The sequence below is a fragment of the Vespa crabro genome, chromosome 10 (genome assembly GCF_910589235.1).
Source record: "Vespa crabro chromosome 10, iyVesCrab1.2, whole genome shotgun sequence".
In the NCBI taxonomy this organism is placed as follows: Eukaryota; Metazoa; Arthropoda; class Insecta; order Hymenoptera; family Vespidae; genus Vespa; species Vespa crabro.
The window spans coordinates 1534071-1551285 of NC_060964.1; the positions used below are offsets into that span (position 1 = coordinate 1534071).

The 17215-nt window shown below is 31.3% G+C and overlaps 1 protein-coding gene across 2 annotated transcripts in view; it reads right to left on the reverse strand.

The window, feature by feature from the left end:
- The window catches only part of LOC124427562 (cGMP-dependent protein kinase, isozyme 2 forms cD4/T1/T3A/T3B), a 50534-nt gene extending 36527 nt beyond the window's left edge, over nucleotides 1-14007 (reverse strand). The window contains exon 1 of one of the 2 annotated variants that reach the window (XM_046970606.1): nucleotides 12770-14007. In XM_046970606.1, the coding sequence (XP_046826562.1) occupies nucleotides 12770-13356 (587 nt within the window). In that variant the 5' untranslated portion in view covers nucleotides 13357-14007. The remainder of the gene's footprint in view (nucleotides 1-12769) is intronic. The other variant, XM_046970611.1, reaches the window with a different exon arrangement.
- Between the last annotated feature and the right edge of the window lie 3208 nt (nucleotides 14008-17215).

Genomic DNA, 17215 nt, shown 5'->3' on the forward strand with positions numbered 1-17215 from the left:
GAGATCGAATCGATATATTTCATCGATAAGTTTTTTTGCTCTCTCTCTCTCTCTCTCTCCCTCTTTCTTTTTTCTTAATAAAATCAATTCTTTGTTGATTCGAAGATCGGAAAGAAAAAGAATTTGAAAAATAAAATATATCTGCGATAATATAGCGATCGTGGAAAAAATTCGATTTTTTTTTTATTTTTTTATATTTTTTTTTTTTTAAGAAGGACGAATTACATTCGAAAAGAAGAAAAGAAAGAGAGAAAAAACAAAAAAAAAAATAGAAAAAGAAAGAAAAAAATTGAGATAAAAATATACACACATGCATTATCACTAAATTGGTCGTAATCGTTGCAAAGTATACTACGAGTATAATAGAAACCATTAAATAATGAAAACAAACGATTTTGAAATTCTAATACGAGGACGATCGTTTCATTGCTAAGTCCAATCTATTTTTATATTCCCATTTGACTAACTTTTAAGTCAAATACGATTCTGACGTTGTAACGATTGTAATAAATGTCGTCTATTAATCTCTTTTTATTCCTTTTAAACGATCGGCTACGGGAAAGAGAGAGAAAAAGAGAGAGAGAGAGAGAGAGAGAGAGAGAGAGAGAGAGAGAAAGAGATAAAAAAATATAAAAGACACATGTATAAATAAGTACATATAAATATACTTAGTAATACATACTTATTTACATGAACTCTTCGTAATTATTTCTAATCGTAATTGTTTACAAGCGTTAACAAAGAGTTATTGAAATAAAATAAAAAAAATTTTTTAAATAAAAAGAAGAAATGAAAAAGAAAAAAAAGAAAAAAAATGACCGCCTTAACTAATACTCGAAGATTTCTCACGGAAATCTTTATTTCGTATGCGTCTTCACGATCGATGCCATCCACGGATAGGAGCAAAATCGTTTAGCGAAGCATTTACGCAACAATAGGCATGTACATACGTACTGGAGGACGATAGGTTACATCGACGGGACGTGAGACGCATTATGCTCGTGCTAAATTTTATTCTGAACCTTGAAACGACGGAATCTCATTATCGATCTCGCTAAACGGATCCTTATATATATATATATATATATGTATATATATATTTATATGTATATATATATATATATTTATATGTATATATATATTTGCTAGTGATAATGTATGTATTATATATGTACGTATGTATGCTTATATGTATGTATGTGTGTATGTATATTTTATATCCACGAAAACGCGAGAAGCTTTTGTAGGACTGTCGAAAAGAATTAGTTTCTTTTCTTTCCTCTCTTTTCTTTATATACCTACACGTGTGTAGGTATATACTTTATGTATATAGGAATACATTGTATAAATATATATTTATTTTTTGTTGTATCTCTTCAACATTTAAATTCGACTCAATGTTACGTTTTAACTATGATCTAAGAGCGAATTTTCTTTCTCTCTCTCTCTTTCTTGATAATAACTACAGAATATAAATTGTTTGTTTTAAGACATCATTGAAAATTGTGTAAAAAAAAAAAAGAGAGAGAGAGAGAGGGAGAGAGACAAAGAGAGAGATTCGTATAGATACACTTATCATATATAAGGTGTTTCAGTTATATTTTTTCCGCTGAACTGTGCCAGTATGTTTTACGAATAAAAAGAAGAAAAAGTAATATTATATGAGGAAACATTTACACAAAAAAAAAAAAAAAAAAAAAAAAAAAAAAAAAAAAAAAAAAAAAAAAAAATTAAAAACTTATGTTCAGCAAAATTGAAATGAAATGATAATGAAACTGTTATTATTATTAATACGATAGTATATTCATCGGGTGAGAAGGGAATACTAGAAAAAAAAAAGAATAAAAATAAAAATAAAAATGATACTACGATTTTGTGAATGACACGTTCTTATATTCCAAAGAAAGTAATCATTATCCATTATCAATATTTATACCTATACGTATACAATAAATAAGAAAGAATTTTTAACATTTATAATAATTGTGACTGAGTACAATAAAATTTTAATGCAACCTAATGGTGACCATTTTGAAATGGAACAATAACGATAAATACGATTATATTAAGTGGCCGGGAAGTAATGTCGTTTCTGCGCTATGTCGATATTTGATTGTGATTAAAAATAAAAACTTGTTAAAAATTTATTCGTTTGAATTTAATTTAAGAAAGCGACATTACTTTCCGGTCCACCTAATATATATTTATATATATATATATATTATATGCACGATTTTATATATATATATATATATATATATATATATATATATGTATAATCGTGCATATAAATACATATGAAGAAAAATATTTGTAAATCAATTATCCTTGCAAATACGTATAAATATTTATCTATCTCTATTGGATTCCTTCGTTTTACGAACGTACATAAAATTTACGCAAAAGTTTCGAAACATTTTACGAAGCAATACGATGGAAAAGGCATTTGGCTCGCTCATAGTTGGTCGGTCCGTCCTATTGGGTTCATTTGCTCTCCTGACAGAGAATTGCGAAATAAGAATCATAGTGTTGGATATCCACGATAAGTAGATACAGCAGACAGAGAGTGAGAGAGAGATGAAAATAGAGAAAAAGATAGAGATAGAGAAAGAAAAAGAGAGAGAGAGAGAGAAATAGAGAAAAAAATAGAAATAGAGAGATAGAGAGAGAGAGAGAGATAGAGATAGAGATAGAGAGAGAGAGAGAGAGAGAGAGAGAGAGAGAGAGAGAGAGAGAAAGAGAGAGAGAGAGAGAGAGCCTGCAATTTATATTGTTCCAGCGTGATTCTCTCAACACATGTGATCCATACCAAGATGACCGACAGAACCCGAGCATTCACGGAATATATAGCACCCCATTATACGGCAATCGGGAGATCGATTGCGAGATTTGTGATCGTTAAAACCAACGTTAGTAGGATGACCGCCATTATCTTGGGAAAGCTCATATTATCGATATATATATATATATATATATATATATATATATATATATATATATATATATCTGTGTGTTTATATACATATAAATATAAAAATATATATATGTATATATATATACACTTATATATCTGTGTGTTTATATACATATAAATATAAAAATATATATATGTATATATACAAGAATGATAATTTAAATGTAATGCTTACAGTATCGATTCAACTCGAAAGAAAAAAGAAAAAAAATTTTTTCCGAAGTTAATCGTTCAATGTCTATCATTTTGTAAACAAAGGATTGCCCAAGATATTTATCTTCGTGTAGTAGTGTTGCTACTCTTCTATTCTTGCATTTTTATTATTACTATATCTTTTTTTCTTTCTTTTTTTGTAAGAGAAATAGAAAGAGTAAGAGAGAGAAAGAAAGAAAGAGAGAGAGAGAGAGAGAGAGAGAGAAAGAGAGAGATCTTTTTCTGGTAGAGATCAAAGAACGTTGGTAATATGATAACACTTAACAATCCTTTTGTGTTTACATATTGTACACACGATAAACGGAAACTAATAAGTTATTTGCAATGCTACCTAAATAGGCGATATAACAGTTTGTAATTTAAAAAAAAAAAAACAATTCAATATATATATCTTCGACTTATAGATCCTAATTAAATATGATATATTATATATCAGTTAATATTTCAAGGATTTAAATATATCGTTCCTTTTTTTTTCCCTTTTCCGTTTTTCTTATCCTTTTTCGCCTCTTTTGTTCTTCGTATCATTTTTCGAAGGGTTTAAATATATTGTTCTCTCTCTTCCTGCCCCTTCCCTGACCCATTCTCTTTCTCTCTCTTCTGATCGAGCTCTATTACATATTATAAATATAAAAATTGCCCCATCAATAGAATCAATGGAGTCAGCCATTGGACTTTACGTTTCGATTTATTCTATTTCTAATAAATACATTTTCTCTCTCTTTCTCCCTCCCTTTCTTTTTTCTGTTTTTTTTTTCACCTTTTTGTGTTTTTCTTTCCCTCATATAGTTCGAGCTTGTACGTACACATTTATTCGATTATTTACAAGTTTTTTAAATCGAATTATCTTTCTTCCGAAACGTCATCGATGTATATATATATATATATATATATATATATTGTTTCTGGAATTATAAAAGTTTAATGATTAAAATGAAGATAATAAGATAAAACAGAGGAGGGGGAGAGAGAGAGAGAGAGAGAGAGTTCGTATTTTATTCTGAACGTATCGACCTTTTAGTAAATTACGCGGTGCTTGCTCGAGGCTTCGCCTCGGCAATTACGGCTCTGGAGAAAAAGTTGCTACAAGAGAAAGAAAGAGAAAGAGAAAGAAAAAGAAAGAGAAACAGAAAGAGACACACATACAGAAATGGGCGGATACAAGCAATGGGCCCACTCTCGACGTCGCGATGTCGTCACTAGCCGTGACGAGGAGCTATTTTCAGGCCCCCCTTGGAAATTATATCGTTGGGGAAAGGAAACGGATTGTTCCTTCGAGACCAAAAAAAGAAATTCGTTTCTATTCGTCGAGATTGATTGTCAAGATTTAATTTATGTACAGGTAAGTTTACACTATATCATAGATATATGAATGATCTTTCTTTTCTTACGATCACTATCTATCTATAAATATATCTACTTATACGAATTGTATTATATTATTAATATTAAGATATAGAAGCAAAGTAATAAATTTATAAATAAATCTGTTTGATGCTTTGATTTAATTGTAAAAGAGAAAGGAATCATGTTTTGCGTTTTTCTTTCTTTTTTTTAATATTTACGATCATTTTTTTTTCTTTTTTTTTTTTTTTATTTGTAAATAAATATATTCGATACTTTGAATGTTACTAAAAGAATTATATCTTTCATATTTTTTTCTTTTGTTTTTTTTTTGTTTACATTTATCGCTCTTCTTAAGAATAAAAATACATTTAATACTTCGATTGTAAGATAAAATTATACTTTTCGTATCTTTTTTACTTTTTTTTTTTTTTACATTTATCATCTACTTTTCTTTTAAGTATAACCGATCGATTAAGTTCTAGTAAAAATCTATCATGAAAACATTAAAAATATATTTTACATTAAGTAAAACTGATTGTCGCGAGAGTGATAAAAGAATATGATAAAAATGTTTGAAAAACATGAGAGAAAGCCTTTGGAATCTGCAGAGGTTTGTAGGTCACGGTGTAACTCGATTAACAAAGCGATAACGATTCCCCGATCTTTATCATTGATAAAACTACGTATCATTGCGAATTAACACGGTCTACGTTGAACGAACGAGATCTCGAAAAAGATAAGAGATATTTCTCAGTTCTACGTGAAATATTTTATATAAATACATATATATATATATATATGTATATATATATATATATATGTATGTATGTATGTATGTATGTATGTATATATGTAAGTATCTTTATCAAAAGTTATCATCAAAGCTCGTTCATGTTCTCTGAGAAGGAAAATCGTTTTGCGTTAACAATCTTATTCGATCTTTATGATAGAAATAACAATAATAACAATAATAATAATAATAACAATAATAACAATAACAATAATAATAATAATAATAATAATAATAATAATAATAATAATAATAATAAATTTTCCCTTCCTAATATGTCCCGTAAGAAATCGTATTTTCATGAATGGTTTTTCATGAATGGAAAAAAAAAGCAGAACACAATTATTTTTGTATCTAATATTAATACATCGTACCTGACCTGGGTCGTTGATTTTACGATGATCGAATGTACAAGGTGATTTGAATGAATCTCTATCGTAAGTTCTATGTGTAAGATATAAATCGACAGCAAAGTGGCATGCACGATTAGATAAAATCTCATTCTTTATATAATCAAGACAATTTTATAAAATTAATTGATATGTAAGACGAACATTACGTTTTTCCTTTTGTCGTCATGAAATTTTACAAAAACTTCATTAACTTTAATTTATTACGAACTTTAATTTCTTATTATTTTTAATTTTAAATTAATTCCGAACTTTAATTTCTTGTTATTTTTAATTTTAATTAATTACGAACATTAATTTCATTCAGTTCTTCCTTCCTTTCTTTCTTTTATGTTTTTTTTTTCTTTTTTACATCCATTCGCAATTATAATTGTAAATAAATCCTCTCGATTATTGAATAATATCTTCTCAGTTACATTATTAACGTTCTCTCTCTCTCTCTCATTTGTAATAAAATAAAAGATATCGTTTCGTTGAAATAAGTTCATAAACCGTATCTATCAAGCTCGTATCGAGTTTTCAACGAGCTTTCAAATCCGTTTCGACGTATGCGTTCACACTTTACGGAACGACGCCTCGGTTGTTTTAGATTTACATTACTCATTAAAATACTTTTGATCATATTCAACATTATTATTTCCATTGTATATTCCAAGAAGAGAGAAAGATAGATAGATAGATAGATAGATAGATAGAGAGAGAGAGAGAGAGGCGGGAGGAATGAGAGGAAGAGCCATAAATCGGTAAATCTATTATCATCGTTAATTAAAATGATTAACGGAATTGTTCTATTATTATTAAATTAAAAGATAAATATAAATAGATAGACGGACAGACAGACAAACAGTTTAATAGATACAAATAATTAATTATCAAATTTTCAATAGAAAATAATAAAAATGATGAAGATTATTCGAAGAGACGATGGTTATATAAATACATAGTTACTATATAGATATAAACTACGGGTCGGAGCAAACTTGCATTATCAAAGCTAATGCAATGGTTACAACGCGTATATACGTATGCTCGCCTCCGAGACTGGAATGTAAATCTTCGAACGTGCGACTTAGCGCCGGGGCGAGTAGGCAGGTAGGCAGGCAGGCAGGCAGGAAGGCAGGCAAGCAAGCGGGCAGGCGGGCAGATAGATAGGCAGGCAAGTAGACAAGTAGAAAGGCAAGCAAAAAGACAGGCAAGTAGACGTACATGTATATTTATGTGTATATATGTGTTTGTGTGAGTGAGTGAGTGATTGAGTGAGTGAGTGAGTGGGTGCGTGCACGCACGCAAGCAAGCACGTACGCGTGCTATCACGACACCAATACTAAGTTGACGAGCGTGCAAATGCGTTCACCGCCTTTAACACCTACGGATCGCTCGCAAGCTCCTCGTTCCACGATATTTGTACTATCTTTATATATCGAACCTTGAACAATTCCCGATGCACGTCTCGTTATTTATTTTTTTAATTCAAAACAAAAAAAAAATAGAAAAGGAAGAAAAGACCGAAGAATTTTTGTTTTCTTTCTCTTTTCCTTCTTCAATTTTGAAATACTAAATAATTCTTGTGGTTTATTTTTGGTTGAAAAAAAAGAAAAGAAAAGAAAGAAGGAAAATAGAATGAGCGTATGATAAGTGAATTTTCGCGTAAGATCACAGACATTTTATATCTCGTGGATGTTAATAAATGGATTTGAGAAAAATAAAAACAGAAAAAGAAAGAATGTAGAATAAGTGACTACTAACGTTATGTCGCGCTTCGTCGAATTCAATATTTTTTTTTCCATAAATGTTAATAAGAAATTTAAAAGATTTATCCATATTATTCTTGTAACTAATTATTTTGTAACTAACTAAAGAAATCTGAATGTATCTATATTATTTATGTAGCTAATTATTTTGAAAAGAAAAGAAAAGAAAAAGAAAAAACAAAGTGTACAATAAATAACACTTATTGTTCTAATCTATTCCCTGTTAGATTAAATGTTCTCTTTCGTGCACATAAATAAGAATTTAAATATTTATCTATATTCTCGTGACAAATTATTCTGATAAAAAAAAAAAAAAAAAAAAAAGATAAGAAATTTAATATAGACTTTATTAGATATAGATTTAATAAGAAAATTAATATAATTAATAAGAAAATTTTTAGATATATTTATACAATTTAACACGATCCATAAAAACGATGAACTACAAATTTCTATTATGATTAATAAAACGCCAGAATTTGTTTACTTCGCATTGTAAAATTGAATAAGCTAAATATACTCGAGAATAAAACGGTTTTCTTTTTTGTTTTTCCTCATTTTCCTTTCTTTTCTCCAAACTATTTATCACAGATGTGAGAACAATAAAAATATAATCGAGCTAAAGTGGATACCGAAAAAAAAAAGAAAAAAAAAAGAAAAAGAAAGAAAATAAATTAAGAAAATTAAGAAATAAATTACTAACAAGTATTAAAGAAAATTATTATCAAAGGATATTCCTTAACTGATTTATTCGTACGAATTATACCAGCTATCAAGTTACTCGAGATTTACATACATTTTATCAGTTATTTCCTTCGCTGGTGGATACATCACGCTTAAGCATGAACATATATTTATAAGAATGTATATAAAGTAGTCGTAGGTTAAAAATAATATACGCGACATGATGGCCTCTAGAACAATGCGCGATAACTCTCTTCCGTGAACGCGATTCGCTCACCTACCAACATTTGCTATGCAACCGAGGTGACCTCCGTTTTCCGTTTCTTCTATTTCCTTATCTCTCTCTCCCCTTTCCCCTATCTCCTCTTTCCCTCCTCTTATCTCATCACTTCTCTTTCTCTCCACGGAAAACTTAGCATAATCGGAAAACCTCAGAGTAAGATCTTTACAACTAGATGCGTATAATAAGCTTGTCTTGCAACGACTTAAAAAGAAAAAAAGAAAGAAAGAAAGACAGAAAAAATAAAAAGAAAAGAAAACAAATAAAATAATAGTAATAATATTAATAATAATAAATAATAAATAATAAATAATAAATAATAAATTATAAATAATAAGAACAATAATAATAATAATTTAATCCAATTAACATTCATGAATTACGAAAATTAAAATTCATTTTAATTTTTATCTCCGACTTTATCATTTACTAAATCCATGCTTGCATATTCAATTATAATTCGATAGGATTCATTCTTCCCATCTCTCTCTTTCTTTCTCGACTTTCTTTATATTTGAACTCATTACGCAAACCGTACAATCTATAAAAATTCTAGGTCTGTTTAATTCTACGAAATCTATTTATTTAGAGTAATTATACAAACGAAGAGATCGTGCGCCATTCCTGTTTTCGTTCTTATTCGTTTTCACATTGTTAGAGGGATACTAGTGATGGTGATTGTAATGGTGATGGTGATGGTGATGGTGATGGTGATGGTGATAGTGATAGTGATAGTGATGGTGATGGTAATGGTAATGGTAATGGTAATGGTAATGGTGATAGTGATGGCGTTGAGAGATAGATGGGAAGAAAGGAGAGAAGTACACACATGAGTCGAACATGACGAAGACGATTAACCGTTTTTAATTTTACGGTTGATCATAAATTTCCTATCGGTTAGGTTAATGATCTCGATAATGAAAAATATGTGTGACAATCTCGTACGAACCGTGTTAATATTAGCGACGATTTATCGTCCTTCTCTTTGAGTTTATTACCTGTAACATCTCCCCCCTCTACCCCCCTCTTCACTTCCACTATCACCACCACCCCATATCTGAAAAAGAAAGTTCGTCGAAGAAATGAGCGAGTTAGTTCCTCGATCTTCACAGAACACGTAAGTATAGACATAGAGACACAAACACGCGCTCGCGCGCGCGTAGATAAATCTTTGGACAAAGATAAATCTTCTGAAGGAGAAAATAGAAATCCTGGGAGATCTTGTCTCGAAAATATTTCGAACATTGGAGAAAAGTGAATCGAAGTAGTAATCTCTCGTTCGTGGGAGAAATAATTATTAATATTAATATAATTATTTATATTAATTTTTTTAACATTAATTTATTTTATATTTATTTTTATATCATTTATATTATTAATAATATAATTATTGATATTAATATGATTAATATAATTATATTAATTATTTGATTATATATATATATGTGTGTGTGTGTGTGTGTGTGTGTGTGTTGTAAAATATTCGATAAATGGGACAATTGTTTGAGAATAACGCCATTAAATTATTTATAATTTTAGGGATTTGAATTATTTATATTAAACTGCAATAAATCGTTCGACATAAAATCCGTTTATTTTTATAGTGGCAATGGATAAATTTTTGTTTTGTATTAACATCTTACAAATTTGTTTTTATAAAATACGAATTCAAGACGAAAGAAACGAACAACAAATGTGAGGCCCGAAAAGACTTTCCTGATTTTACAATCAGTCAAAGATTTTTCTCCTTCTCCACCTACCTTTTTTTGTCGCAGTACCGCGCATCGTTTTATTTTCGAGGGCAAAAAGAAAAAAGAGGGGGGAGGCGTTAATCTTTGATATTGTTTTAACTAAAAAAACGAACATCGTTTTTGATTCGTTCATATGTTTATATGAAACTATTTTTCATCATTTTAATCATAGAAATATTCCTTCAAAATTTAGGAAGAAATCATCTGTGTAATATTCTGTATGAGTGTATATATATATATTGGATTATAATTAGTTTTTAATCGATTTGAAAAAAATTTGTGTGGAGGGTCGTCGTTAATAATGACAATTATATATTGAATTAATAAACGAAATTTAATTATTTACGAAATGATAAGAAAATATTGGGCGAATATTGTTCTAGAAACTTTTTTACTTTATTTTGCGATTCGCAATGATTTAAAATTGTGAATGAATAAAAAACGAGTAAATATTTTGTTAATTATAATATAATCTTAAATACGGTATTGCGATTATTAGTGATTGCGTAGATTGTTTATTTATAAAAATATCGAAAATTGGTTGACGCTTGAAAAGAGAAAGTTCTTATATGATTATTTGTTTCTTTTTTTTTTTCCTTTTTTTTTCGCTTTTGATAAAATTTCAATCCTGTTTTTTATTTTAAAAACATCCAGTCTGTAGATGAGATGCATAGAGAGTATCGATATTATGTAAACGAAGAATGAGGACTTCGGGTAAAGCAGAAGGAAAGTACGCTGTAACGTTATAGAATGCTATGCGAAATACAACGAGAATCGATCATTATCGATTACTTTCTCGATCGAAATGTCGAATGGAATAACTTGGATATATTGAATATTACAAACTCGTATATACGTATCTCAAACACGCATATATGCGTTCCATTCTATATTATCAATTTTAATCCTTTCTAATTCATTTAATTACAAAAAAAAAGAAAAGAATATATATATATATATAATATAACTATATAATAATAACTATATAATATATATAACTATAACATAATTATTATATATATATAACATAATGTAAAATATTTAATATAACTTATAATTAGCAAAAGAAAAATAATAGTTTTGATCTACGTGATATAAGTTATGGATTCTGTAACAAAAAAAAAAGAAAAAAAAAACCCAAAAAACAAAAAAAAAAACAAAAAATGAAACAAGACTAATATACACGAGTATGTTATTTCAAAGTTAAATGACGTTGTAGAAGGTTAAATCGAGAAAGTGTTAAATTACATGGGTACGTGGCATATATCCATATTTTATATATACATATATATATATATATATATATATATATATATCACTATATCTATCACATATATACATGTATGTATGTATGTATATGTATATATATCGACCTTCGAATTGACGATCTCTACCCGAATATAATCCACAACTTTCGTCCTTCCCTTCGAGGCATATATATAAGTTTCGATTTGCGCAATCGAGTCCGCGCGCACAAGCTCCTGCGAATTGAATGCGCGTGACAGGTTGAAAGGTGACTTTGCGATTAAAATACATTGGTAAAAGAAGAGAGAAAAAGAAAGAAAAAAAGAATACATGCCGACAAAATATTTTTAACCTTTAAAAATTAACTTTTAAATTTCAATAATTTTAAATGACTGTAAATACATTACGTGAACACACACACACACACACACACACACACGTACATACATATAATAATACATACATATTTAAAGAGATCATGTATCATGAATTAATAAATATATTGTAATCTATGTCGTGATTCATGTTTTTATAACTTAACGAATAACTTACCGTAAGTTTCGTTAGCTTAAGAAGATAATAAAATGATGAAAAAAGAAAAAAAATAAAGAAAAAAATAATAATAATAAAACGCAATATCTCTCTCTCTTTCTCGGATGCATTTCTCTCTCTCTCTCTCTCTCTCTCTCTCTCTCTCTCTCTCTCTCTCTCTCTCTCTCTCTCTCTCTCTCTCTCCCTCGAGTGTAAAGTTTCGCGATCCACGGAAAAGCATTGGGCGAAAGCGTCACGTGGTACAGACAGCGTTATACCGTGTGACATACAAACGTGTGCGACAGCGAACGAGTGAGCGAGAGGGCGAATGAATGAGCGAGAGAGAGCCAGAGAGAGAGAGAGAGAGAGAGAACGAGAGAGCGCGTATAAGTTGAGACCACATCGGCCACGAGGCGCGAGTGTTCGACGAAAAGAGAGACAGAGAGATAGAGAGAGATAGACAGATAGATAGAAAGAGAAAGAGAATCAGAGAGAGACAGAGAAAGAGAGAGAGAGTGAGAGAGAGAGTGAGAGAGAGAGAGAGAGAGACAGAGAGAAAGAAGAGAGGGGGAGAAAAAGAGTAAAAATAAAACGCGAGGAGTGAAGGAAAGTTCGACGTTGAGGGCGATGTCGTTTGAGAGGAATGCGCTTCTCGTGGCCTGTGACAGGTGGAACGAGTGAGCAACGAGAGTCTCTCTGTATATATATGTATGTGTGTGTGTGTGTGTGTGAGAGAGAGAGAGAGAAAAAGGAGGGAAAGAGGGGAAGATAAAAAGAGTCGCGTGGCACCAACCTGTCGCTCTTCTCGACGACGGTGAGGGGTGCTAGTTCCTGAAGAGGCGGTTCCGCCGATATACCCTGTGCCCTCTGTTTTCTCGGCCTTGGTTTCGTTGGTGTTGCCGAGGGTATTGGGGACTTGTAAGGTAAAACGCTTTGGAACATGTCGATATGACTCCTAAGTTCCTGTATCTCGGCATCGCGCTGCGAAAGTAGGGCCTCGAGTTCGGCTATCCTGTCGTCCTTGACGCGTAGGAGCTCTTGAAGTTCGCGGAGCTTACCCATCGTCGTGGTGACCGGTATGTCGACTGGGAATCTTGCCGGTTGCTGTTGCTGCTGATGTTGTTGTTGTTGTTGTTGTTGTTGCTGTTGCTGTGGATCTTGATATTGTTGATATTGTAAATGAGGATGATCCTGATGACGTATGGTACCATCAATTCCTGTGGTATTATTGACGGCGACCGCAGCCACGGTCTGCGAGGAAGCGTCCTCCTCGTCGGCGAGCCGGTGCTGCGTCGACGAGAAGCACAACGAGTCGAAACACACGCGCATAGACACGCAGGCGTCGCCGATCGGCCCCTTACACTCGTTATTCTCGTTCATTCAAAATATTATATTGGCCACGAGCGTAGATCGTTCGCGCTTTTTATCGCGCGAATAAACACTTTTAAACGCGAACAAAATGATACGAACACGATTACGAATACGACTATAACTACGACAACGACAACGACGACGACGACGACGACGACGACGACTATTACTACTACTACTATTACGGCTACTACAACGATGATTATGATTAAGAGCGATACCCGATTCGCTGAGATATGTTCACGGACACGTTTTAAGAGGATAAAAAGAGATAGATAATAATAAAGAAAAAGAAAGAGATAGAGGAAGAGCTTGAAAGAGAAAAAGAGAAAGAAAAAAAGAAAGAAAGATAGAGAGAGAAATTAAGACGGCTCGTTTCCTTGACGCACCGTCAACGTCGATCGATCGATCTAAAACCGCGAATTTCGCGCCCTCGAAAGAGAGCGAACAGTCGAAACACGTTCGACCGTTCTTTGCGAGGCAAACTCCACCAGAGCGCGAAACACCGACGACTGTCGTCGACTCGCCACTGTCGCTCGGACCACGATGTGCATACTACGCGATGATCGCGCACGAGCACGCACGAGAGCGAGAACGAGAACTCGGCTCGTTTCGGTTTACATCGTCTTACTCCGCCGATAACCCGACTACCTCCTACCAATCACCCTCCCTCTCAACACCAATATCATCCCACCAACCTTCCTCTTTAGCGTATTATGTTTCGCATAACTACGTTCTATTCGATCAGTCGACTATCGTCGCCGCTGACTTAACAGCGTTAATCACTCGCCTTCCCATTGGTCCAAACTTTGGCGCCATTTACAAACATTCGCGTAATCCCTTCTCCGACAGATTTTCTGGGATTCATTTTATGATATTTTCGAAAGATTTTTATTGTCGATCTCAGAGTTTATTGAGCGAGTTATGTAACTCAATTATCGCTCGCGAAATATCTATGGAATTATAATTTCTTGTAGATTCTCGTGATTCCGCTTACCCACTTTTTTTTCTCGAGGTAACCAATCGTTTGGGACGAATACGTCGGTACCGTCTCGTTGACCATTCTCCGAAGAAACCATCGATGTCTTCCTCGTCATTCTACTTGACTTTAACAACGATATTTTATTATATTGTGAAATGTGTAAGTAATTAGTTGAAAATATGACTACATAAATCTGATCGAAGGTTATCGAAGCGATGTCATTATGGAGGATGTAAATAATACGTTGCTACGATTTGAACGCCCCTACTCGTTCTTTTTGACATTAAATCTTCATATGGTTTTCAGTAGGTAATAACAGTTTGCAGATTTATCGATAATCGGTAATACGAATTATATTTCTGCAGTTTGAATTACATTATGATATTTTCATGGACATTTGATTTATTTTACTTATACAATTGTACTTGATATATAAATAATACGTAATTAGTAATTTTTAAATAATAACGTTGCATTTTATTTGTTAAACTTTTATAAGTTTAAATGCAAATTAATTTATGAAAATAATGCTGTGATTATATCACAAATCTAATATAGTGAAGAATTCTTAAAGTTATTGTACTATGTATTATTTTTATTACTTACAATGTTATTAATCCGTCTTATCATTTATATATTAATTTATTTCGTTATGTAGTATTACAATGCGCAATTAATATTTGATAGAAAATCTTTTACATGTACTATCCAATAAATTACTACGTATGAAATATTATGTCCTAATGAAAAGTGAAAGTTATAACTTGTATACGTAATCTTATACATGATATTTTTATCAGGAACATTTGTTCATTATTAATTGTTTTAAATAGTTAAACATTATATATATGATTAATATTGATTACAATTCCTGAGTATAATTTCAGGTATAATACACTTACATAGAAAAGAATTATGAATTACGATACATAATGGCATAAATAGCAAAAAAAATTTGTCAACACTTTCGACTAATGCCTTGATATACGTATGAACTTTAAGTGATATTAGAAACTATAATAAATAATTAAAAATAATTTTCATAATCTTTATAAAAATATTATTATGAGATCTAATCGATGAAAGAATAATGTTTTCCATTATTAAAAAATAAACGCATAAAGATCAACTTTTTTTTTTACACTGGACGGTTACCTGCACTCTTACCATTTGCATTTATACCAATGTAAATAATTAATAATGCTAAGAATACTTTCTGTTTATATTTTGGGCAAACTTCTATCTCTTTCTAAGGAAGTGTCTTGTACGTTTGCTTGGATATCCATTTGTCACAATATATATTTCTAAAATCGACTATCGAATGCTTCTTTTAGAAATCTCCTTGAGGTCTATGCTTTAATGATCGTCCGTAAGGAGATAAAAATGGAAGAACACTACGATACATGTCAAGTTTTTTACGTAATTCTCTAATTTTTGCATCGCGCTGTATTAACAAACCTTTAAGTTCTGCTACTTTTTCATCTTTAATACGAAGCGTCTCTTGAAGCTCCTTGAGAGTATTAATGTGTTCTATCGTTATCTCTTCGTCAACAACAAAACTAACGTCACCATCATGCGTTATCGCTGGCACTGTAATTTCCATATCACTTTCTTCTATATTATGAGACGATTGTGAAAAATTATTTTCATTGATACATTGTCGTGTAAACTTAGAACACAATAGATCTAAAGAGTGACGCGCTGACTCCACATTCCTCGGCGTAATTATGGGATTCATATTTGTATATATTATTACTGTATTTTTATTAGTATAACCTGTTAAATGATATTGAAAAATTAATAAAACGATTAATAAATTTATATCATGCTGGACTAATTTTATGATTACTTACCAATATTTACAATACAAATATCATTCCAAAACAGATTTTAATCAAAAAAATTGCAAATGTTAAAATTCACAAATATTAATTTTGCACCGAGTCGAGTTAATCCGGCTACCTTCGTATATTCGATTATATGATTGGCAAGTTCCGAATAGTAGGATGAGTTACCGACGGCGCCTCGACGGAAAATATATAAAGCTACATCTATTGTCTTCGATTTTATTAATTTCTTTTTTTTTATTATTATGATATTTTTTGATTAAATTATTAAATACATTATTACTATTACATATTATAGTTAAAATAATTCATTCGATAGCTTGAAATTTGTTATCGACAGCAAAAGTACGATTTTAACAACGTAACGTTTTACTTGAGAAAAATCATACCAGAGGTCTCCACATTTCTCTCGATGATTTCGCCAAGCTAAAAACTAACTCAAATTGATATTCGAAAATATCGTTTGTTTGTGATTATTTGATTTTACTTTGGTTATAAAGAAGAAGAAGAAGAAGAAGAAGAAGAAGAAAAACAAAAACAAAAGAAAAAGAAGACAAAACGAAAAAAAAATAGAAACAACAATACGTTTATCATCAATATTATTACGCGTGGAATATACGATGAAAAATCATTTTGAATTATAAAGGATACTACAAAGTTGGCCATCAAAACTATAACACCAATCTCGATAATTTTCTTTTCCAGTTCATTCAACAAATACATTGAGATGTCTCGTATTCGATGGGGTTCGCACTGCGACGAAGGATAGTTACTGAGTTAGAAGTTCACGAATCGAATGCCCGAAGGGAAACTGGGAGGACTTTTGTTGGGAGCTAACCATACGCATATATACATGCGTATGTAGTAGTGGTTCTCCTCGAGGAAACATAATGTCATAATGGAATAGCGATGTTAGTAATAGCGGTTGAGAGAGAAAGAGAAACAGAGAAAGAGAGAGAGAGAGAGAGAGAGAGAGAGAGAGAGAGAGAGAGAGCGAGTTAGATAGATAGATAGAGAGGGAGAGAGAGAGAGAGAGAGG